The sequence below is a fragment of the Ahaetulla prasina genome, chromosome 3 (assembly GCF_028640845.1).
Source record: "Ahaetulla prasina isolate Xishuangbanna chromosome 3, ASM2864084v1, whole genome shotgun sequence".
NCBI classification, from domain to species: Eukaryota; Metazoa; Chordata; class Lepidosauria; order Squamata; family Colubridae; genus Ahaetulla; species Ahaetulla prasina.
In genome coordinates, this window is record NC_080541.1 from 75,201,793 (window position 1) to 75,223,344 (window position 21,552).

The 21,552-nt window shown below is 37.9% G+C and overlaps 1 protein-coding gene across 3 annotated transcripts in view; it reads right to left on the bottom strand.

The window, feature by feature from the left end:
- The window catches only part of CDKAL1 (CDK5 regulatory subunit associated protein 1 like 1), a 333,166-nt gene that overhangs the window by 188,961 nt on the left and 122,653 nt on the right, over nt 1-21,552 (bottom strand). For all 3 annotated transcript variants that reach the window (XM_058174902.1, XM_058174904.1, XM_058174903.1), the window contains exon 9: nt 6,839-6,942. In XM_058174902.1, coding sequence (XP_058030885.1) covers nt 6,839-6,942 — 104 coding nt within the window. The remainder of the gene's footprint in view (nt 1-6,838; nt 6,943-21,552) is intronic.

Genomic DNA, 21,552 nt, shown 5'->3' on the forward strand with positions numbered 1-21,552 from the left:
CTTGCCTTCTGGCAGGTCTTCGCATGTGTGCACTAGGAACAGGCTCTTCCTGTTCCTCTGCCTCTCTGCTGTCCACCTCTGCAGGCTCCAGAGTCCACGCATCGCTCCCAGATGGCCCTGGCCCCATCTCTGTCTCCGATGCAGAGCCCTTGTCCAGGCCTCCCCCTGACTCCAGGACTGGCCCATTGTCCTCCCCAGCCTCCTCACTGTCCGACTCCGCTGCCACAGGCTGCTGGTGGACCACGACATGTATATAAGGGAGACCTTACATGGAAACAATCGTTTAAATATGTGGGAATATTCAGAGGATATTTTCTCTAGCATTAATAGCTTGCGTAGTAGCAAAATGTACCTTATTTTTAAAAAGAAAAATAAGGCATGGCATGTTACATTTTTGTATTGTTACATACAGTAGCCTTTATAGCTACTCAGCTAATAATAATTTAAAAACTATAAATATGTTTACTTCTCTTGAAGAGCCTTTAGGAAGAATTACAAGGGATAATGAAAAAACATCTAATTATTCATGCTGTCCTGAATAGCTTTTAAAATGACAGACTGGTATCAAAATATTTATGTTGGCATTATAGTGTTTCTATATTAGCAGAGTCAGCAACTGAAACCGGAACATTCTTAACATAAAAAGGGAAGAAACAAAACAAATATGAGGCTAAACTTCTCAAGAGAAGAAAGTCCCCTTTAGTTGGTATCTTTCTTTGGGGTTCAAAATGATGACAAGAAAAAAATGTTGAGAAAGGAAGAAACTCTTGTTTGTTGCCAAACTAACTGAAGCCATGTGTCAAAATCAGGCGTAGTCAGGAGTCAAGTACAGATATGTGTGAATTGGTATATCGATATAGTTGTGTTCCACCCTGCCCCCAAATACACATACACACAACCGAAGACAAGCAAACTGGGAAAACCCTTTGCATGAAGACAGTTGATTCTAGTGGTGAAATCTGAACCGGTTTACTACCGATTCCACTGGCTGCAAACAGCTGTGATCATAGGAGCCTTTTTAAAAAACTTTTTAAAAGCATTTTTAAAAAATGCGTAAAAAGAAGAAAAAAGTTCCAACGATCAGCTGAGCAACGTGCAATCTTCAGAACTTTTTTTTTTACTTTTTAAAGCATTTTTAATTACTAGTTCCAGACAACCGATAGTAAAAAAATGCTTAAAAAGTTTTTTAAAAAAAGGTCAAAAGATTGCGCATCACTCACCTGATCGTCAGAACTTTTTTTATATACATTTTTTACTACCGATTCGGTGAACCAGTAGCCTTTTTTACTACCGGTTCGGGAGAACTGGACCAAACCGGGAACATTTTACCCCTGGTTGATCCATATTTTTATCTTCAATTCATTCCTTTTTGCATCAACACCCTTTTCTCCCATTCTATTGAAAACTCAGAATTGCTTATGGCTATATAGATGAATGGGTTTCTTTTGAGCCATGCTGGAGAAAGTGAAACATAAATTCTATATGAGCTACAGACTTGGGGAAAAAAAAACACCTTTCAGGTGGACTCTTGCACCTTTAAAAACAAACACCTAAACCCTTAAGTTACACATACAGGATAATTTACTGCACAAACATTGCTTTGACAAGCAAGTAATGTCTACTATTGTAAGTCTTATATTATGTCATATATTATGTTGCATTTTTACAACTATTGGCATTGCAAACAACTATTCCAATTGCAAACACTGCCTCTCAAAAATCCGATCCTAGTAGGTCACAGATCTTGCAAAGAATCCCTAGGACAGAAGGCTAATTTCAACATTTTTTTCCCTCTATGGCAGGCCACAGAGAGTTTCAGGAGGATGCAAAGGACTTTAGGAAAGATAAATAAGCCACTTGCCCACCATGACCAGAGCAGAATCTATTGATCAGAATTTAATTCAGAAGATGGGATTCCAAGGAGAATGAAGTCTGAATTGTAGCTACCTATTTACAAGAACAGAAGGAGTCTGGTTCAGAGGTGGGATTCACATACTGTAGCAACCAATTTGCCCAGCACCCCGGAAATGTGGGCTCGCGTGCGCCATCCGCACATGCGTGCAATGTCAAACAACACAGCAATTCATTTGCGTGTGTTGTCCGCACATGTATATGGTGTCAAAAACACAGCGATATAGGATGGGATCGCGCCCAGCAGAGGTGGTTTTCAGCAGGTTCGGACCAGTTCTGGAGAACTGGTAGTGGAAATTTTGAGTGGTTCGGAGAACCGGTAGTAAAAATTCTGACTGGCTCCTCCCCCATCTATTCTCTGTCTCCTGAGTACCAGCTGATTGGGAGGAAATGGGGATTTTGCAATAACCTTCCCCTGGAGTGGGGTGGGAATGGAGATCTTACAGTATTCTTCCCCTGGAGTGGGTGGGAATGGAGATTTTACAGTATCCTTCTCCTGCCGTGCCCACCAAGCTACGCCCACCAAGCCATGTCACACCCAAGCCACACCCACAGAACCAGTAGTAAAATTTTTTGAAACCCATCACTGGTGCCCAGGCAGGGTAGGTGGGTGAGTGGGTGGGGGTGGGGACGGGGACGGGGGCGGGCCCACCTGCATGTCACCACTGGTCACCTGAACTGGTCCGAACTAGCTGAATACCACCTCTGGTCTGGTTACACCTTTTCCAACAAACAAATATTATTAAAAGAATAAACTTTCATGAACTATATATAGCTAACTTAATCAAATGCTTGAAGTGGCTAAACTGATGCAAGGTTTTATTCTACCATTCTTACAGTCTATACCTAAAATATTATTTTGTTGCTACATAAAATCCATAGTTTGCTGCTTTATAATGTCTGCTCAGTTCTACTATATCCAAAACAGCTTATTTCATGAACTGTTTCTTTTGGTTAGGGGTTTTTTTTCTGTTGAGGTTTCTGTTCAATGTTTCTGTTTTCTTATTTTGCACTGAAATGTAGAATACAAATATCAGATATAAGTTTTAGTAGAAATCATTTGTTAGGAACAACAGTAGCCTCTTATTCAACTGCTACAAACCCATCTGCATGTGCCAATCAGATCTTCTGTGTTTAATAAATGGAGAATGATATTTATTTATTAAGCAAAGACACTAAAAGGGTTTTAGCAAACACTACAGTAAAAATGGATTGGGGGGGGATTTAATCAAAAGCAAATACTTGCACAGCAAAGAACAAACAATCTCTCTGTGTTGACCTTCCTTCCATTATGCCTACCAACATGTCACTTAAAGTCTTAGGGGACTTCAACAAAAGACAGTGAAACAATGTCATGGTACACAAAATTGTTTAATGTTGAGCCAGTTTGAAAAATGAGCCCAAACCAAAAAGGATTGCTATATGTATAAAAACAAAAACTCAAGCAAGTTTTAAACAATACTCGAGAATGAAAAAGCAATATATCAAAGCAAGAGGATAAAGCATTAAATATAACAAATGTTTTCAGGAAATTCTTAATATAACATTTCAATATGAATTAAAGCCAAAATCTTGTCTGTATTTCTCCAGAAGGAAGTAGCAAAAATCTGACACCAAAGGATTTCTTATTGATATTCTGTGAATGCAACCTAGCTTGAAATTAAACATTCCTACTTAAAATTAAACATTCCTAGATCATCACCTGCTGCAACAATTTTACCAGCACTGGAGTCTTCTGCTTGTCTGCCATGCATAAGCTACTTGAAATGAAGCCAACTGAAGGCAGTCCCTTTCTGGGTTTCAACCTTGAGCATATGATCTGTCTGGATTACAATTAAAACAGATCTTGATTGGTAGGTTCCCATCTGGTTCCCATCTGGGCCAGAAATCAATCACCAAATGCTTTCTTTTCCATAGGCAGGTTTCAGGATATCTACTGTACTTCCAGCTGGTACTTTGAGGATATGTGCTCTACACATAACCAGCACTGGCATTCCAACTTCTTTTTTTTTGTCAAGTTTTCTTATTAATATATAAATATTTTTGTGTATTGTCCAGGCACTTTGTTTTACAAAAGAAAAAATAATAATAGATATACTGATAGTAATAATGATAATATATTTGATGATTATAGTAATATTTATAATTATATTAGCTTATTTAGGATATTACCAGCATGCTTATAATTATAGACATTCATATTTTACTTACACATAACAATAATCTTTCTTCGTCTAATTTCTACCTCTTATCTCTAACCATTGATAAAACCTATTCCACATTGAATAGTACTCTGTATCTCTTTTATCTTTTATTTTCAATGTCAATCTATCAATCTCTGCACAGTCCAATCTTTACCGGATTATGTTTCATCTGGTGGAGTGTTCTCATTTTTCCAATATTGTGCAAATACAATTCTCGCTGCTCTCAATACATGTAGCATTAAGTATATAGTCCCTTTATATAACTTTCTGGTATTACACCTAACAAAAATATTTGTGGCTTTAAATCTATATGCTGCTTAATCATCTTTTCCAGCCATGTATGTATTTTCGTCCAACATTTTCTTGCTTTCATACATGTCCACCACATATGATAATAAGTACCTGGAGTCTGATTACATTTCCAACATTTGGTGGACATATTTCTAAATATTTTTGCTAGTCTTGCCAATGGCAAATGCCACCTCTAAAACATTTTATAAAGATTTTCCATATATGCAGTAGCCATTGTCAGTTTGTAATTTCTATCCCAGAGTTTTTACCATTTATCTAGTTCTGTAATATAGCCAAAGTTTTTTGCCCGTACTATCATTGTTTCTTTTACTTGTTTATCTTCCTTTTTAAAACTTAGTAGATAATTACATAGTTTTCTTATCAGTTTTTCATCTCTCCCTAATAATATCTTATCAAGTGTTGATGGTTCTTTATAGAAACCCCATGTTTCGCATCTTTCTCATATCTCGATTGTTTTTGCAGGTGTGGCCATCCCCAAAATAAGACCCTGTCTTATATTTTTTTGATCCCCGAAATAAGCGCTTGGCCTTATTTTTGGGGAGGTCTTATTATTTTGGGGCGCATGGAGCAAGATGGGGCTCCTCTTGCTGTCTTACCTGATTTCCAGCTCAGCGTTTTAATATTTTCGGGGAGGGCTTATTTTCAGGGGGAGGCTTATTTTAGCGCATGCGCTCAAAAGCCCTATTGGGCTTGTTATCAGGGGATGTCTTATTTTTGGGGAAACAGGGTAAATCCACCCCTTGGTTTTGTAGTTCCTGTCTGGTTTTAAGTTCCCCTTTCTCATTTAAAATTGTAGGATACAATTTTTTTCCAAGTTAACATTGTACAATGCTTGCATTGTAGAAAGCCAGACTGGTATTTTCCTATAGTTTTCTGATTTAATTTTTCCCCATACTAAAAGTAAAGCATTCCTCACACAGTGCCTTTGAAAAGATCTGTGTACTGTACTCCTCCCATACCATAGAAAGGCATGCCACCCTAACTGAAGATCATGGCCCTCCAATGGTAGTAATCTCGTATGCCTCAAGTTTATCCATTCTTTCATGTAAGTACATATGCCTGATAATACAACTCCCAATCTGGTAACCCAAAGCATGGCATTCCAACTTCTGACAACAGACAAATAGAATATCATATCAATAGAATATCATGATTGTGTCAAAAAGAGTTCTTGAACTGAAAGCCATTCATTGATACATGGAATACAGGTACTCCTCAATTTACAACCACAATCGGGGCTGGAATTTCAGTTGCTAAGTGACATGTTCACACCACTGGATTGATTTCAAAACCATTTTACCATGGTCATTAAGCAAATCACCACAGTCGTTTAGTGCATCATGTGGTCATTCAATCCAACCTCCTCAATTGATATTCCTTATCAGAAATTAGCTGAGAAGATGAGAATTGCAGTCATGTGGCCACAGGACTCTATAATCAGTTGTAAATGCGAGCCAGTTCTTATGTGCCCAAATTGCAATTGTGTGACCATAGGGGTGGTGCAATAATCAAAACTTTGAGAACAGGTCATAACTCACTTTTTTCAGGGCTGTTGTAACTTTGAACCATTGTTAAACAAATAGATGTAAGTTGCTGACTACCTGTAGTTGAAAATAAATAAAACTAGACAACCCTGTGACCTATTAGGTCATCCTCCGAGAGGAAAGTAGCATAGTCCAATATGATCAGAATAAACATTAAATTTTAGGCTGACAATAAATTTTCACCTTGATGGTGGATGATCCCAGGATCATCTGAAAAGAGATGATCTTATTATACATTAACATTATACATAGAAAAATAATTGTCATGGCAAATGAAAGTTAATACTTGGTTACCTAAAAATCATGGGTGGATAAAAAAGCAGTGGGAGTGCCTTTCGACTTCCTGCTGGCTTCCCCATTGTGGGAAGCCGGCAAGGAGCATTAGAAATCACAATCACACAACCACGGTAACGCTGAAGCAGTTTTGTGAATAAAAGTAGTCTGAACACTTTGGAAATTTAATTTCCCAAAAGTAATGGGTCCCAGATTTTTTACGCATTCTTCAGTTAGCACATTTTAGATGCCTTGATTCAAATACTGTTGCAGTATAAAGCACGATTTGGCCTAACTCGAGAGTACAAACAGAGAAACAGGTAAACAGTTTCAGTAGTAAATGAATACATATAGTTTTCCAGATTTGAAAAAAAAATACACAGATAAAAAAGAGAATTTATTATTGAAATTTATATATAGTTGGGCTTTTTAAAGTAAATTCTGGTGCATTTAGTACACTATCTATATATTCTGTGATAGAATATATAGTATTCTATATATTCTAGTTACAGTATATCACATTAGTAGATGTTTTGAAAGGTAAGACAACTTGTATGTTTAGAATACAAAATTAAACAAACAAATAAAACCTACCTTCAAAGGACTGTTTGCCTCTGTTTACCAGTTCTTCAATAGAATAACTTGCTAATTCCCCTCGGGCATGCTTAGTTTTGCAATAAGTACATGCATTCAGACACCTGGAGAAAAAGCATGTATATTATTTCATGAATACATCCACACAAATTCAGATTATGAAACCTGTTGCTTTGCTCTTCCAAATGTATTTATAGACAGCTATTGTAGTTACACACAACAGCACATTACTGACAAATTGATCCTTTCAAAATCAAGTTTAATCAAGGCATAGATTGTCTCTCAAAAATGATTTTCTCAATAATTGTGTAAACTTTTGTCATCTTTGTGCTACTCAGATCATTTGCTTGCATGGTGGATAATTTAAAATGAGCCCAGAACTGTAAAAATCAAATCAATCACTGAACAGCAGTAGAAGTTAACGTTTTTTGATCTTTGTAGGTCTAGTGGCGATCTAGATTTTTGCCTCCCAGATCAGATGATCCCAGACTTGGAGTAAAAATATAATAACAATAGTAAAGCTAAGATAAATATTTTATATTTCTTTAAACAGTTTATTACATGGGATATTAACTCATATTTAGTCAATGTTAAATATGAATGGTCAACTGCCTAAAGATCTTAAGTACTATATGAGGCTTAGTAGTAGAAGTAGTAGAAGCAAAAAATACAGTTTTGACAGACTGTGTAGACAAAAATAAAGTATCTTCAATTTAAATCAACTTCCAATGTCCACTTAATTCTTACCAACGAGCACCGTATATGCTTAGAAATTTCAAGTGACAAAATGATCATGTGTTATGTGCTTTAATAAAATTAGAAAATACTGACGATGAATCACTGAAGTCTAACAGGAGCATAGGTCTTATAAGAAGGAAATGAGCAAATAAGAGGCAGGGAAACTTCAAGAGGTGCATTATTCCTCACTGCTTAAAGATGAAAGTTGTTTTTGAGCATTTTGTTTCCAGCCCAGTTTCATTATCATTATTAATTATCAAAGATGACTGGCATAATGGGGATATGATCATGTAAAACAGAAACATTTATTTTCACAGTTCTGATTTATGTATTACCTGGTCTGCTTTCTTCCATACCTTGAAAGCATTATGGGTATAGGATTGGTTCAACCAGGGGTGGGCAACTATAGCAACTTTACTTCAGGAATTCTGGGAGCTGAAGACCGCAGTCGTAAAATTGCCATAGTTGTCCATTGCTGGGCTCAACATTGTCTCAATCAGCTGCTGACATAGCAGTTGATTATTGTCAAATGAAATATTGACTATTGTGAATTAAATGCTCTCAATTCTCTCTCCTTGTACTTGTAATGTTAAAAGAAGTAGGGAAAAGCACTCCTGGTCCCTTTCTTTCAGAAGGCAAGGCACAAGTGGGCTTTTCTGCTGGAAGTTGTCTTCCAATTCATCATCAAACCATTACTCGGCAATCCTATTCTAAAAGGAAATAACAGAACAATAGAAAAACAGAGTTGGAAGGGACCTTGGAGGTCTTCTAGTCCAACCCCTTGGCTCAAGCAGGAAACCCTATACTATTTCAGACAAATGGTTGTCCAATCTCTTCTTAAAAACCTTCAATGTTCAAACACCCACAACTTTTGGAGGCAAGTCGTTCCACTGATTAATTGTTCTAACTGTCAGGAAATTTCTCCTTAATTCTAGGTTGATTCTCTCCTTGATTAATTTCCATCCACTGCTTCTTGTTCTGCCGTCAGGTGCTTTGTAGATTATCATCATAGTAATTCAAATGCATCATAGTAATTCAAATAATCATCAATGTAGTTCAAATGCAAACTTTATTCTTAGGAAGGCAAGTAAAAACAGTCGCGGAAGGCAAGTAAAAACAGTCGCCGCAGCCAGAAAAAGTACAAAAGGGATAAGAAGAAGGTAGAAATGCATGAAACTGTAAAACAAAGGTGTTATGAGAGTCTTAATTCCAAATTCCATCTCCGGAAGAGGGCTCTCTCTCTGTCCCAGGGAGCTGACCACAACGAAAAGAAGATCATTTCAGTCATAGCCAGAGGTGGGATTCAGATACCGGTTCACCCAGCACCGAAAATATGAGCCGGGATGGATGGGTGGGTGAAATCCAAATTTTTTTACTACCAGTTCTGTAGGCATGGCTTGGTGGGTGTGGTGTGGCTTGGTGGGCGTGGCAGAGGAAGGATACTGCAAAATTTCCATATCCTTTCCATTCCTGGGGAAAGGATATTGTAAAATCTCCATTCCCACCCCACTCTGGGGCTAGCCAGAGGTGGTATTTGCCGGTTCTCTGAACTACTCAAAATTTCCACTACCAGTTCTCCGAACTGCTCAAAATTTCTACTACCGGTTCTCCAGAACCTGTCAGAACCGGTTGGATTTCATCCCTGGTAGGCAGGCCCACCCGCGATTTTCGCTATTGGTTCGCCCGAACCAGTCCCAAACCAGCTGAATACCACTTCTGGTCACAGCCATCAAGGTAGGGAATGTAGCAACTGTAATAAGCTCACTCTTTAACTTTCTTAGCCACAAACTATTCTGTTCTAGGAAGATATATTTACCTCAAAGGCCTACATATTTCATGTTGCATTATAACTCATAAAACTTCCTGCCTTCTGCTGTGTTTCCTGCCTTTTAATTTTATGCAGTGAACTTAGTTAACATGCAGTTTGGAAACAGCAAATACTAATATAAATTGTGTCACCGGTGAGGTCTCCTCCATGCACTGTTATGACACTGTTATGACAGTAGGTCTGATTCTAGATCAAGCAAAACAAATTCTCTAGGCCTAAAAGCTTAATACTGCTATGTGATCAAGTATTCTGGGCTTTTGATAGAGTTCCTAGACACTATAGCAGATAGATGGACACAACAATCTCTTTAGTGGTTTTGTCCAGGCCTGATGACCTATTTTAATGATGATATCTGGTTATGCACGGTCACTCACGCCCTCGTGACGTCTCGCCTGGATTACTGCAATGCTCTCTACATGGGGCTCCCCTTGAAGGGCATCCGGAGACTGCAGTTAGTTCAGAATGCGGCTGCGCGGGTTATAGAGGGAGCCCCTCGGGGCTCCCGTATGACACCTATCCTGCGCAGACTGCACTGGCTACCTGTGGCCTTCCGGGTGCGCTTCAAGGTGTTGGTAACCACCTTTAAAGCGCTCCATGGCATAGGGCCGGGTTATCTACGGGACCGCCTACTGCTACCAAATACCTCTCACCGACCCGTGCGCTCTCACAGAGAGGGACTCCTCAGGGTGCCGTCAGCTAGGCAGTGTCATCTGGCGACGCCCAGGGGAAGGGCCTTCTCTGTGGGGGCTCCCACCCTCTGGAACGAACTCCCCCCAGGACTCCGTCAACTTCCGGACCTCCGAACCTTCCGTCGCGAGCTCAAGACGCATTTATTCATCTGTGCAGGACTGGCTTAGATTTTTAAATTCGTAGATTTTAAATTTATAGGGGTTTTAAATCTGGTTTTAAGATTTATATTTATATTTTTAATATTTGGCATTAGAATAAGTTTTTTAATAGTTATTTTAATTGTATATAAATGTTTTATGTGCCTGTGAACCGCCCTGAGTCCTCCGGGAGATAGGGCGGTATATAAATTTGAATAAATAAATAAATAAATAAATCCCTGTTCGTTACCATAAAAAATGTGTAACATCATTTACCTAATTATGTCATTTCATAACTCACATTAAATGACTAAATAAATGCTGCAGTTACTATTTAAAGTTTCTAAAGTTCACAGATTTCATGATGTTGAAAAGGAGCCCTTAAATTATCAACTTACTTATTAATATTACAAATTTAGAATAATGTAAACCTTAGCACTGAATGTTAAACTGAGAATCTTGGATTGGTTCAAACCATGATATTCTTACAAGAGTTCGCAAAGTAACCACTTGGTTTCATTGCAAATTATGTAAAACTCCTGAAAAACAGCTTACATACTATGATCATCAAGTTTTAAAGATCTGGATAAAAACCATGTATTTTAATGTACAAAACTTACAATGACTATTCTGCTCAGGGCTTAATATAATTCTTAATAGGATTACTAAGAAATGTATTTCCCAATAATTAGTTATGGTTATTTATTACAAATATAATAACTATAAAAAGAGCCAGTTTGTTAAATGTTTAATACTTCAGTTATTGCATTAATTATTAATTGAATTAATTATTAAATTAATGTTTAAAATATTAAATGTAATAAAAGAGCCAGTTTGGTCTAGTGGTTAAGGTACCAGGGAATTCTAGTCTGTCCTTAGGCACAAAGCCAGCTGGATGACTTCAGGCCAATCACTCTTGCTGAGCCCACAACATCAGGCTTAGGTGACAAGCCAGTCTGCCAATTCCTGTCACAAGCAATAGATTAACACTTGGTTGATCTGAAAAAAATGGATCCTGATTGCCGGAAACTACTAAGAAGAAAAAAAAATCACAAAAACACTCAATTTTATTATCAGGCTTTTGGTTCAGTGTTCATAACAGAATAATATTCAAAAATGTAGCATTCTTTTAATGATTGACATTCTGATAGCAACACAAATCAATTCTAAAGTCTAAATCTTATGAAATTTTCTGCAATATTTTAACATAACAATGCCATCAAGTGCTCAAGATGAGACATAAATAGTTATTAGGTAGCTTGAAGCTATAAAAGATCTCAGGTCATGTGAATAAGCATGTATTTAAAACTGGTATGAATGAATTATTATCTGATACCCAAATCCAATTTTTTTAGATTTCTGAAGCAAACTCTATGAGACCAGCCAAAAAACTTTTAAAGGGATTGAGAAGAAATCCAGCTGCATTTAGAAAGTACTTTTAACATTTTGTTTCATTGTCATGAAAATCAGTAATGGAGACTAATAACCACTTTATAAAATAATTTGCATCCATTCATCCATTTCATACCAAACTGGGGGTTCCATTATGATGTACATCTGCAGAAATAAGCAGAACAATAATCTCTTCTACCTCCTTCTATCTCTACTTTTTGTGTCTTTTAGAAAAAAATGTAGGCCTTCTTGGCAACATTTGTCAACCAAATGCACACATTAAACTTATAAAGATGTTGAACTGAAAATAATTACAAAAGGATTTCATGTCCAGATTGATACAGCAAGAACATATTAAACAGTGAGGTTCTTCTGGAGTAACAATTTCTGCTAGTGATAAAAAAAAATCTATCCCTGGCATTTGTGTTTATAATTTTAGCCTCTACAAAGTCCTCCTTTTATTTTTATTGTTGAGGGGACCAATTCCCTGAAGTGGCCTTGATCACATATTTTACTGTAACAGCTACTTCCCTGCTTCTCTACTGTTCCATGTTTTCCCCCCCAAAAAAATTCATTTGAAACTGTAACATTTATTTATTTGTTCAGGTTTTTTTATAGCCACCTGTTTCAGTAAATGACTCTGGGTGACTTAAAATTCAGAACATAAATTGAAATTGAAAGTTTAAAAAACAATTTAAAATAATACAATTGCTGATATTATTACTACTGTAGTTTAAGTAATAAACAGAGGTATTGACTTTTTAGAATAGAATTAGAATTAGAATAGAATTTTATTGGCCAAGTGTGATTGGACACACAAGGAATTTGTCTTGGTGCATATGCTCTCAGTATACATAAAAGAAAAGATACGTTCATCAAGGTACAACATTTACAACACAAATGATGGTCAATATATCAATATAAATCATAAGGATTGCCAGCAACGAAGTTACAGTCATACAGAGACGCTCTATAGCGTCGTTTTGAGGGTAGGAGTCGAAACAGTTTATGTCCTGGATGTGAGGGATCTGTAAATATTTTCACGGCCCTCTTCTTGATTCGTGCAGTATACAGGTCCTCAATGGAAGGCAGGTTGGTAGCAATTATTTTAGTAGCTCTATGGGGCTTTTAAGCATAAGCTTCCAAGACCATGACTGCTTTCAGCCTGCTAGTTGGCAAATTGGGAGTCAGTTCGCTGCATTACTGATTGGCATTGTCATTTTTTTAGCATTATTTATTTACATTATATATTATGTTATTATTTGCATTATGCAATATTTTAGAGTTCTTTATTTAAAAGATGACGTTTTAAAATATATCATCAACCACGCCATGTGAGATGTTGAGTGATGGACAGATCCTAGGCTAGTCCAGTTGGTTCTCAACCTATACTCAGCCCTTTTACACTGTAAGAAACCAAGGACGGCCAGACACATCAGCAGACTACAAGACCTGGACAAAGGACAATGCTTCCAAGTTCTACTTAACGAAAAACTCACTGGCAATTTACCACTTGTAGGAACCTGTTCTGGAAAGAGGATGCAGTTTAAAGGTGTCACCGCACAGACTGTGCTTGGTGCAAAAGGCTGGATTGATAAAAACCACAAAATCATTTCAACAGCCCTCCAGGCCAAGAACAAGGTCTATGCAGACTGGTAAATCGATCCATCAACTGTCTCAAAGAAAGACAGGTTTAAGCACCTGCAATCTAACGCATTGGCAGACCTGCAAGGATGAGTGGTGGCAGAGGAAGGTTGACCAATGCAGAGTCATGCATGCCACCAGAGAGTTCTTCAGCACCATAAAGTCAATTCATGGTCCTTCTAAATCAAGATCCTCCCTTTGCTATTATTGATGAGTCTAAGATTAATCATGATGAGTCTAAGACTAATCAAAGATCAAGAAGGACTGAAAATCACTGGGCTGAACATTTTCCCAACTTACTTCATGGGTTATCCAACTGACCATGATGTCTTACAGCAGTTTCCTCAGCTTTCAGTGTTGGCTGTCCTAGACTTGCCTCTCTCTATGATGAGATCAGGAAAGTGATCTCACAGATGACCTCATAGAAAGCAACTGGGCAGGATAGCATTCCTGCTAAGATCTACAAAGCACTAGAACTCAAACACTTTATAGACCTTTCAAAATATCTTGGAAGACATTTGGTCCACAGATGTCTGATTACTTTTATGATGTTCTCATTGCTGCTCTCTATAAAAATAAGGGAAACAAATCAGACTTCAGAAATTACAGAGGCATCTCACCGCTGTCCATTGCAGGCAAAAAATTGTGTCCTAGGCCCAGACACAACCAGTCCTCAACAAACGTAGTTTATTGGAACAGCTGAGAATGACTTCACTTTCAGTTTAGTCCAAATTAATTCCAAAAGAAATCCTTCAGAAAAAGTCCTTCGGCCTTATCACAAACCTGTCAGTTGGAAGGCTATATAAGTTAATTACATACATACATGCATGTATGCATGCTAATTAAGGGATACATTTCTTGGCAGAACTAGAGTGCAACATGTTGGGGCCAGCTCTAAATAGAACATTTACCAGCTGTAATCCACTAGACAGTCTAGATCAGGGGTGTCCAAACTTGGTCCCTTTAAGACTTTTGGACTTCAACTCCCAGAGTTCCTCAGCCAGCTTTGCTGGCTGAGGGACTCTGGGAGTTGAAGTCCAAAAGTCTTAAAGATAATCAATCTATACAGGAGATTTCAATGAGATGATAAACACGATTAGCATGCCACTGAGATATGCTCCAGCATAGATCAAGAGGCCATATCTTGGTGTTAAGATACTGTATATGCAGTCGTTAGAGTTCAGATACTGTTGATTCAATGGAAAAAGAAAACAGAAACTGGGAAGAAGCAAACTACATTTTTCTGGTTGCTAAATTAGTTGGGTCTTTTGAACTGCTAATATATGAAATGCAATATAAATAAAGGCATGGGTTGTCTTATTTTTTTTTGCACATATACACAAGCTGAAAAGATATTCTTGAATACATTTTTTTCCTGTTCCTTTTATTGATACTCCCCTCTCCCCTTTTATCTGACAGTCTCAAAATTCACCTGTCTCCTTTCGCCATCAACACCCCACTTTGTGTATTGATCTCTTTCTTTGTAGAAGCTAAACGTTGTGACTTCACAATCCTCATTGAACACCGCTCCACTTCCTCACCTTAGTAAATTGTTTTTTCAACAAACAACCTCCTATTTATTTGGATGAGAACTTTTAAGGTTGGTATTACCTGAGAGGGGTGAATAGTAATTTAAAAAAACAACAATAGTGTCAAGGTGATCAATCTACACGAAGAACAAACAGGGGGCATCATTTGCGGCACAGAATAAATATGGCATTCATAAATTGTACCTGGAATGAAACAATTATTCAAGCCCAGTTTTTGTTTTTTTTTGTATTTGCATTTTCTTCTCAACCTTCTCCATTCCTTTTTTTTTCTCCGAGTGAAGAAAATCCTACATTTTTGATATGCTATTGGTTAAAAAAAAAATCACATCTATAGTAAAGCAATGAATCTGTATTGTTATGTACAAGAAGGGTTTTAATGCATTTTGAAAGCTAATAATGAAACAAAGAAAGCTATGATCGGCCACACTTTTGTTGTTGAGCAACGCACTTAGTAAAACAAGGAGGCCTCTGAGACATCTATAACAGTGTTACAAAAAAACTAAGCTGAACGGTAGACTTTTGCCTGCGATAAGACCCATTGTTTTCATTTCCTCAATGGTTTATGGAAGAGGGCCAGTTAAAGTGGTGAAGTCTCGCAGGAAACATTAGGCTATAGTGATTTCAGAAACATGTAACAGGTTCTCTGGGATAAAAGGTATTGTTTTTAAGACTGGTCAAAACATCCGGGGGAGGGGGAGGGTGTACAGAGAAGTGAAGAGTTTTGTGTGAGTGGGCAGAAGTTTGGCAAGCTTAATTTAGACAGTCCAAGATAGCTATCAGGCTTGCTTTAAACAAACAAACAAACAAATAATTGCATAAAAGATTTATGTTAGTGGCCTTTGTGGGAACACAACTTCTGAATTGTGAGGGGGAAGCGATGGCAAAAAGAATAGCACTAAGTAATCAAAAACCCACCACTAAGAAAATTAAAGTAAGCTACCTTACAATGAGAAAATGTCTAGAATTTGCACTAGTCTCTCCTACAGCAGTGATAATGTGAAATTGTTCCAGGCTGATAGCACACTAATAATACAGGAGAGTTACTAATGTTATATTTTATAAAATAAAATGAGACAAGTGTTCCTGATAACTTGGTTTTTATGATTTAATCTAAATTAGTAATAGCCAGAAGAGGTTAGCAAATCTACAATTCAGTTTCATATGGAAAAAAAATATTGAAGCCTATTTTAAAAACAGTTCTTCTGGGAAGAAGCATGCTGAACAATTATATTCTTGAGAAATCATGCATAACTCCAGAAAAACATGTAGTGCTTTAAAAAGCATGCTTCAAGCTTGAATTATTAGGCTCCACATCAAGGTTTAATCACACTCTCCAGACAGTTAATCCTGAATTCAGCTCACGGCTAGACTTGATGGAAGATTTCCAGATATGACTTAGGTAGTCTAGAATCATTATTGCAAACAAGAACAGTGTTTTGGTGCATCAACTTGCCTGGTTTTGCAATAGTGGCAAATATCTGTAGCTTAGGTATAGGATGAGGATAAAGGTTCATTCTCCAAGCTTGTTGGTCGGTTTCCGAACGTTTTGTTACCAGGCTAGGTGACATCTTCAGCAGAGTTTAGAGGATGTCAGTGTCAGTATTCTGTTTATAAGGGCTTCAGGTGGGGGTGTATCAAGTGAGGGTCTTTGTGATGGGTCAGCTGTGAGTCATCAGTGAGTCTTGTAATGGGTCTTATGATAAGGTGATTACCTCAGGTCAGGGTCACTGGGAGGTGAACCGCTGGTGTGGGGGTAGGACTGCATGGGTTGGTTGAGGGTTGGTGCTGTCTCTGGTTGGCTGTGCAGTTGATTTGGATTCTGAGGGGTTCATAGGCTGGTTGTAGGTCAATGTGTCTGTTGATGGAATTGCTCGTGGAGGGCCAGGCTCCCCCCCCCCACATACACCAGCAGTTCACCTTCCAACAACCCTGACCTGAGGTACTCTCCTTATCACAAGACCCATCACAAGACACTGTCACTTGAAACATCCTCACCTGAAGCCCTTATAAACAGGACACTGACACTGACATCCCCTAAACTCCACTGAAGATGTTACCTAGCCTGGTAACAAAACATTCAGAAACCGGCCCACAAGCTCGTATCTTTGCCTGTAACTTGCCTGGTTTTCTAGAGTAAGAACAATTGAGAGCTTTAAATATCTGGGGTCTAGAGTACTCTCCATGAGTTAGATGGTGGCCTTGGGCAGCTCAGATATGTTAACATTATGTCCCCTTTCTAGCTGGGAACAACTGATTCCCAGTTTACTAGTTTTGGCTTGTACATCTTTCCTATTTAATTCTTCCCTTCTCCCTCTGATTCTGAGGTATCAGAAGGAGGTGCTTCTCTCCTACCTTCTTCTGATTAGGGGAAAATGAAAGATATTGTATTCTAGTTCCCTGTTTTCTTTTGCTGTAGTTGATGATACCTTCTCCCTTTCAAGACATTCCTCTTTCCTGCCTGAAAGGGGTGAATTTCTATTTCTTTTACTCCTGAAAATATTTAATATCTAGGTAAACCTTCTAAGGAATCAAATATTACAATCTCCCTGTCCTGTTTTGAGAGTTTACAATAGACCAGGGTAAAATGCTCCTGGTTCAGACTGGATCGGGTGATCCAGTAGCAATGGCGACGGATGGTTCAGAGAACCGGTAGCAAAAATCCCTGCCCAACCCCCCCAATGCCTACCCAATTGCCCGGTCCCCACTTGCCCACTTAGCAACTTGCTGCTTCTTTCGGGCTCGCTCACTTTTCCTGCATTGCTTCAGCTGCTGCAATCAATTCAGCTAGCAACTGAATCTGCTTGCCTTGTGCCTTCAATTTGGTAAGTTACTGGGTTTTTTGGGGGGGGGGGAGCTTTAAAAAAATAGTTAATTGGGGGGGGTTTTTTAGGAGATTTTTTTTTGACAGCAATTTAAAGTTAAGGAAGTTTTAAATTTAGTAGCTTTTATCTAAAAATATAAATAAAATAAAATATTTGTGCAACTTTCTGAGATTTGGTGTGTTTCTGTAGTGTTTCACTCTAACTACACAAACACACAAAATCTCACAAAGCTGTATATGGCATTTTATGTGGAAAAAGTGTGAAAGTTGTTTTTTAAGCTTTTTGTGGCTGTGTGAAGTTTCTGCTTGTTGCAGGGGGCATTTTGGGTGAAGTGCAGCTGCTTTTACATTGTGTCTGAGTCAGTTGTGTTGTGTTGTGTGTGTGTAAATTGTGAAAGTTGGTTTTTGGTACCTCTTATTGTTTTGTGTACTTTGTTTATTATTTTTATTATTTATTATCCTTGGCCACGCCCACCCAGTCACCTGGCCATCAAGCCATGCCCACTGGATCACCTGACCACCAAGCCACGCACACCAATTAAGCCACGCCCATAGAACCATTAAGGAAAATTTTTAGATTTCACCCCTGCATTAGATTCTATAATTCTATTTCTTCCTCCACTCAAGGTGTGACGACAGGACAGAGGTCCATTAGGGGGATATTCCAGAAAAGGACTGTACTGTCAGTGTGGTTAAAAATATAAGTAAAAAAATCACAGGACTTTCTGGGCAATTACAGTGACAATAAACTTGGCATTCTTTCTTCTTAAATGGCTGTGTGAAGCAAATCAATCTGATAAAAAGCTAATTATATCTTTAATGCCAAAGTAGGGAACCCCCAATAACACAATGAGCAGAGCCTATATAGAAAGACTTGGCATGATTCAAGACTGGCAACTTACTTGGTGGCCTTGGGTGCATCCTTCGTGTTTACATTACAATCCTCTAACCTCGATGCCTTTAACTACCAGTTCCCAACTCACCAACTTCAGCCCTTACCACAATAATTAAAATCCATCTTTCTAGAAGCATGGCATTAGCCATGAGTCAATTAGATAAATATTCCCAAAAGCTTACAACATTGTGTGGAACTCTGCTTTCCAATTTATGCTTGGTTCCTATAGAAGCAGGGGGTCTCTAATCTTGGCAACTTTTAAGACTTGTGGACTTCAATTCCCAGACTTCCCCAGCCAGCTGGCTAGAGAATTCTGGGAGCTGAAATCCACAAGTTTCCAAGTTTGGAGACCTGTGCTGTAGAGAAAGCCAGACTTAAATGAAGTACTACATAGGAGACTTGGCCATTTCCCTAAATGCATTACTGGCATTAAGAACGAGAAGCCAGAAATCTAATCCTAGCCAGCCAATCCTAAACTAGCAATCTGTTCCAACAAGTCAGTTGCTCATATTAAACAGTTGGTCAGCAGCTTCCGAAAAGTTCCAGGGAGATATCTTTTCTTCTTCTTGAACAACAAATATCTAAGTTTCAAATCTTTTAAAAAAATATATCTTACTGTATTTTCAGTCCTCTAAAGCCATCCCCCACCCTGAATTTATAACTGCCTTTTTAGGAATAAGCAAATAGAAAATCTGACATAAATACTGACAGAACAGATCAGTGTGGAGTAATATATAACTAACTTCAGTCCTTGGGAGGACAAATGTGGGGCATGTAAAATATTTTTTTTTAAAAAATTAACTTTTTTTATTAACTTCAAAGTTACTCCATTGATCCTGACACCAAATAACTATGATTTTTTTTTTGTTTGCACCTGTCTTGCCATATCTTTTCATGGAGTTGCTAAACCCCCTGTCCAACTGCTTTCAAACACCTTGGCCTATTTTCAACTTCTCTATTAAGTTAATTAAGCCTGGAAACATCCCAGGTCACCTACTGATAAAATTGCCAGAAATAATTGCTTACACATGTTCACATTTACTCCTGGGACATGGAGAAGAAATATTCTTACACACATATAATTGGCCATATCAAGCTTCCAACAAGTAAGATAAATCACAAAATATATTTCAGAAAATGCTTTAGGGTGTTACTTTTCAGCCAACAGTTTAAAAATAGCAAAATACTACAATGCCGTTTTTAATAAAAATGGACAAAAAAAAATCAGCCTCGATGATTTTAATATGCTATATTAGACCATATTACTTGAATCCACTTGATTCTGACTCCCGATACTAATTTAAAACAGATGACACTGGTCAGTTTGGTGAATTAAGTAATGGTGGAAATTGGGTTGGAGAATACATAAAAGAGAGCTTATTTAAAAGGAGGGGGAGGAGGAGGAGGAGGAGAAGGAGAAGGAGAAGGAGAAGGAGAAGGAGAAGGAGAAGGAGAAGGAGAAGGAGAAGGAGAAGGAGAAGGAGAAGAAGAAGCAGAAGCAGAAGCAGAATAATGATGGGTGAAAAGATGGAATTTGTTTAACTGTGTCAAAAATAGATCTGTGTTCCATTAGACAAGTGATTCTTAAAAGGTGGTTTAAGGATCCCTGGGGATATCTTCTAAGACACTCAGAGGTTCACAAAATCAAAATTATTTGCCAAATATTGAAATTATTTACAAACTTTAAGATGTTACTCTTCTCATTACTATTTTTATTTGTTAAAAATATAGGTGTTTTCCTGAAAAATACTTACGTTAGTATTCAGTGGGTTTTAAACTGTTATTTTTATGATTCAATAAATAGTTTACAAATATGCCACTTTTAATGTTTAATATGCTAAAAATCAATGCAATCTGAATAACAAAATCTCCTTTGTGGTCCTCCATAATTTTTGAAAGTAGGAGGGGTCCTAATAAAGGTAAAAGTAAAGGTTCCCTTCGCACATACGTGCTAGTCGTTGCCGACTCTAGGGGGCAGTGCTCATCTCCGTTTCAAAGCCGAAGAGCCAGCACTGTCCGAAGACGTCTCCGTGGTCATGTGGCCAGCATGACTCAATGCCAAAGGCGCATGGAACGCTGTTACCTTCCCACCAAAAGTGGTCCCTATATTTTCTACTTGCATTTTTACATGATTTCGAAACTGCTAGGTTGGCAGAAGCTGGGACAAATAACGGGATCTAGCACTAGGGATTCGAAACGCTGAGCTGCCGACCTTTCGATCTACAAGCTCAACGTCCTAGCCCCTGAGCCACCGTGTCCCTTGGGGTCCTAATAGCAAAATATTTATGAAATACTGTGTTAGGCAAATGTGATCAGCAGGTTAATAAGGGAAGATTTAAACCTGAAACTGACAGATTAGGGAACCCAGAAGCATATATAATAAAGTTAGATAATTTGCTATTTATCTATGGTATCTACCTGAGATTCAGCCTTATGGCCTCTCTTGCCATTTTACACCAATTTTAGCCATTTTAAGTCAATTTTGGCTATTCCTTTCTACTGTTCTGAAGCTCTCTGCCATCTGTCCTGATTTATAAAATGCTTTCTCTGGAAAGAGAATCTTGCTTTACCTTTAAAATATCTGTGACTCTTCAGTGAACCCATTTCTTTGTGCCTGGTTAAAAATTACTCTCACATTTGAATACTACTTAACTTAAAAATTATTTTACTAATCATTCATACATCTGAGATAAAATAATAACAATGTATTATATCTATTGTGTTTTTTAAAATTGTTAATTTCACATTTTTAATATAAACTAATCCGATAAACATTAAAAAAAACCCACCGAAGCCATTTAAAATTTTGCATTATGAAAAGCAAGCGGACCCCACACAACTTTTACGGAACAATGTGGCTTTTCCAGCAAGCAGTTCCTTGTAAGCCCTACAACAGCTGGTAGGGGCTTATCTTCCTGTGTGCGAGATCCAAACATGGTCCCAATTGCAACAGCTGTTTTATACTTTCAGCTTCCATTCAAGTTATTCTTATACTGTAAAATGATTCCACTGACATACT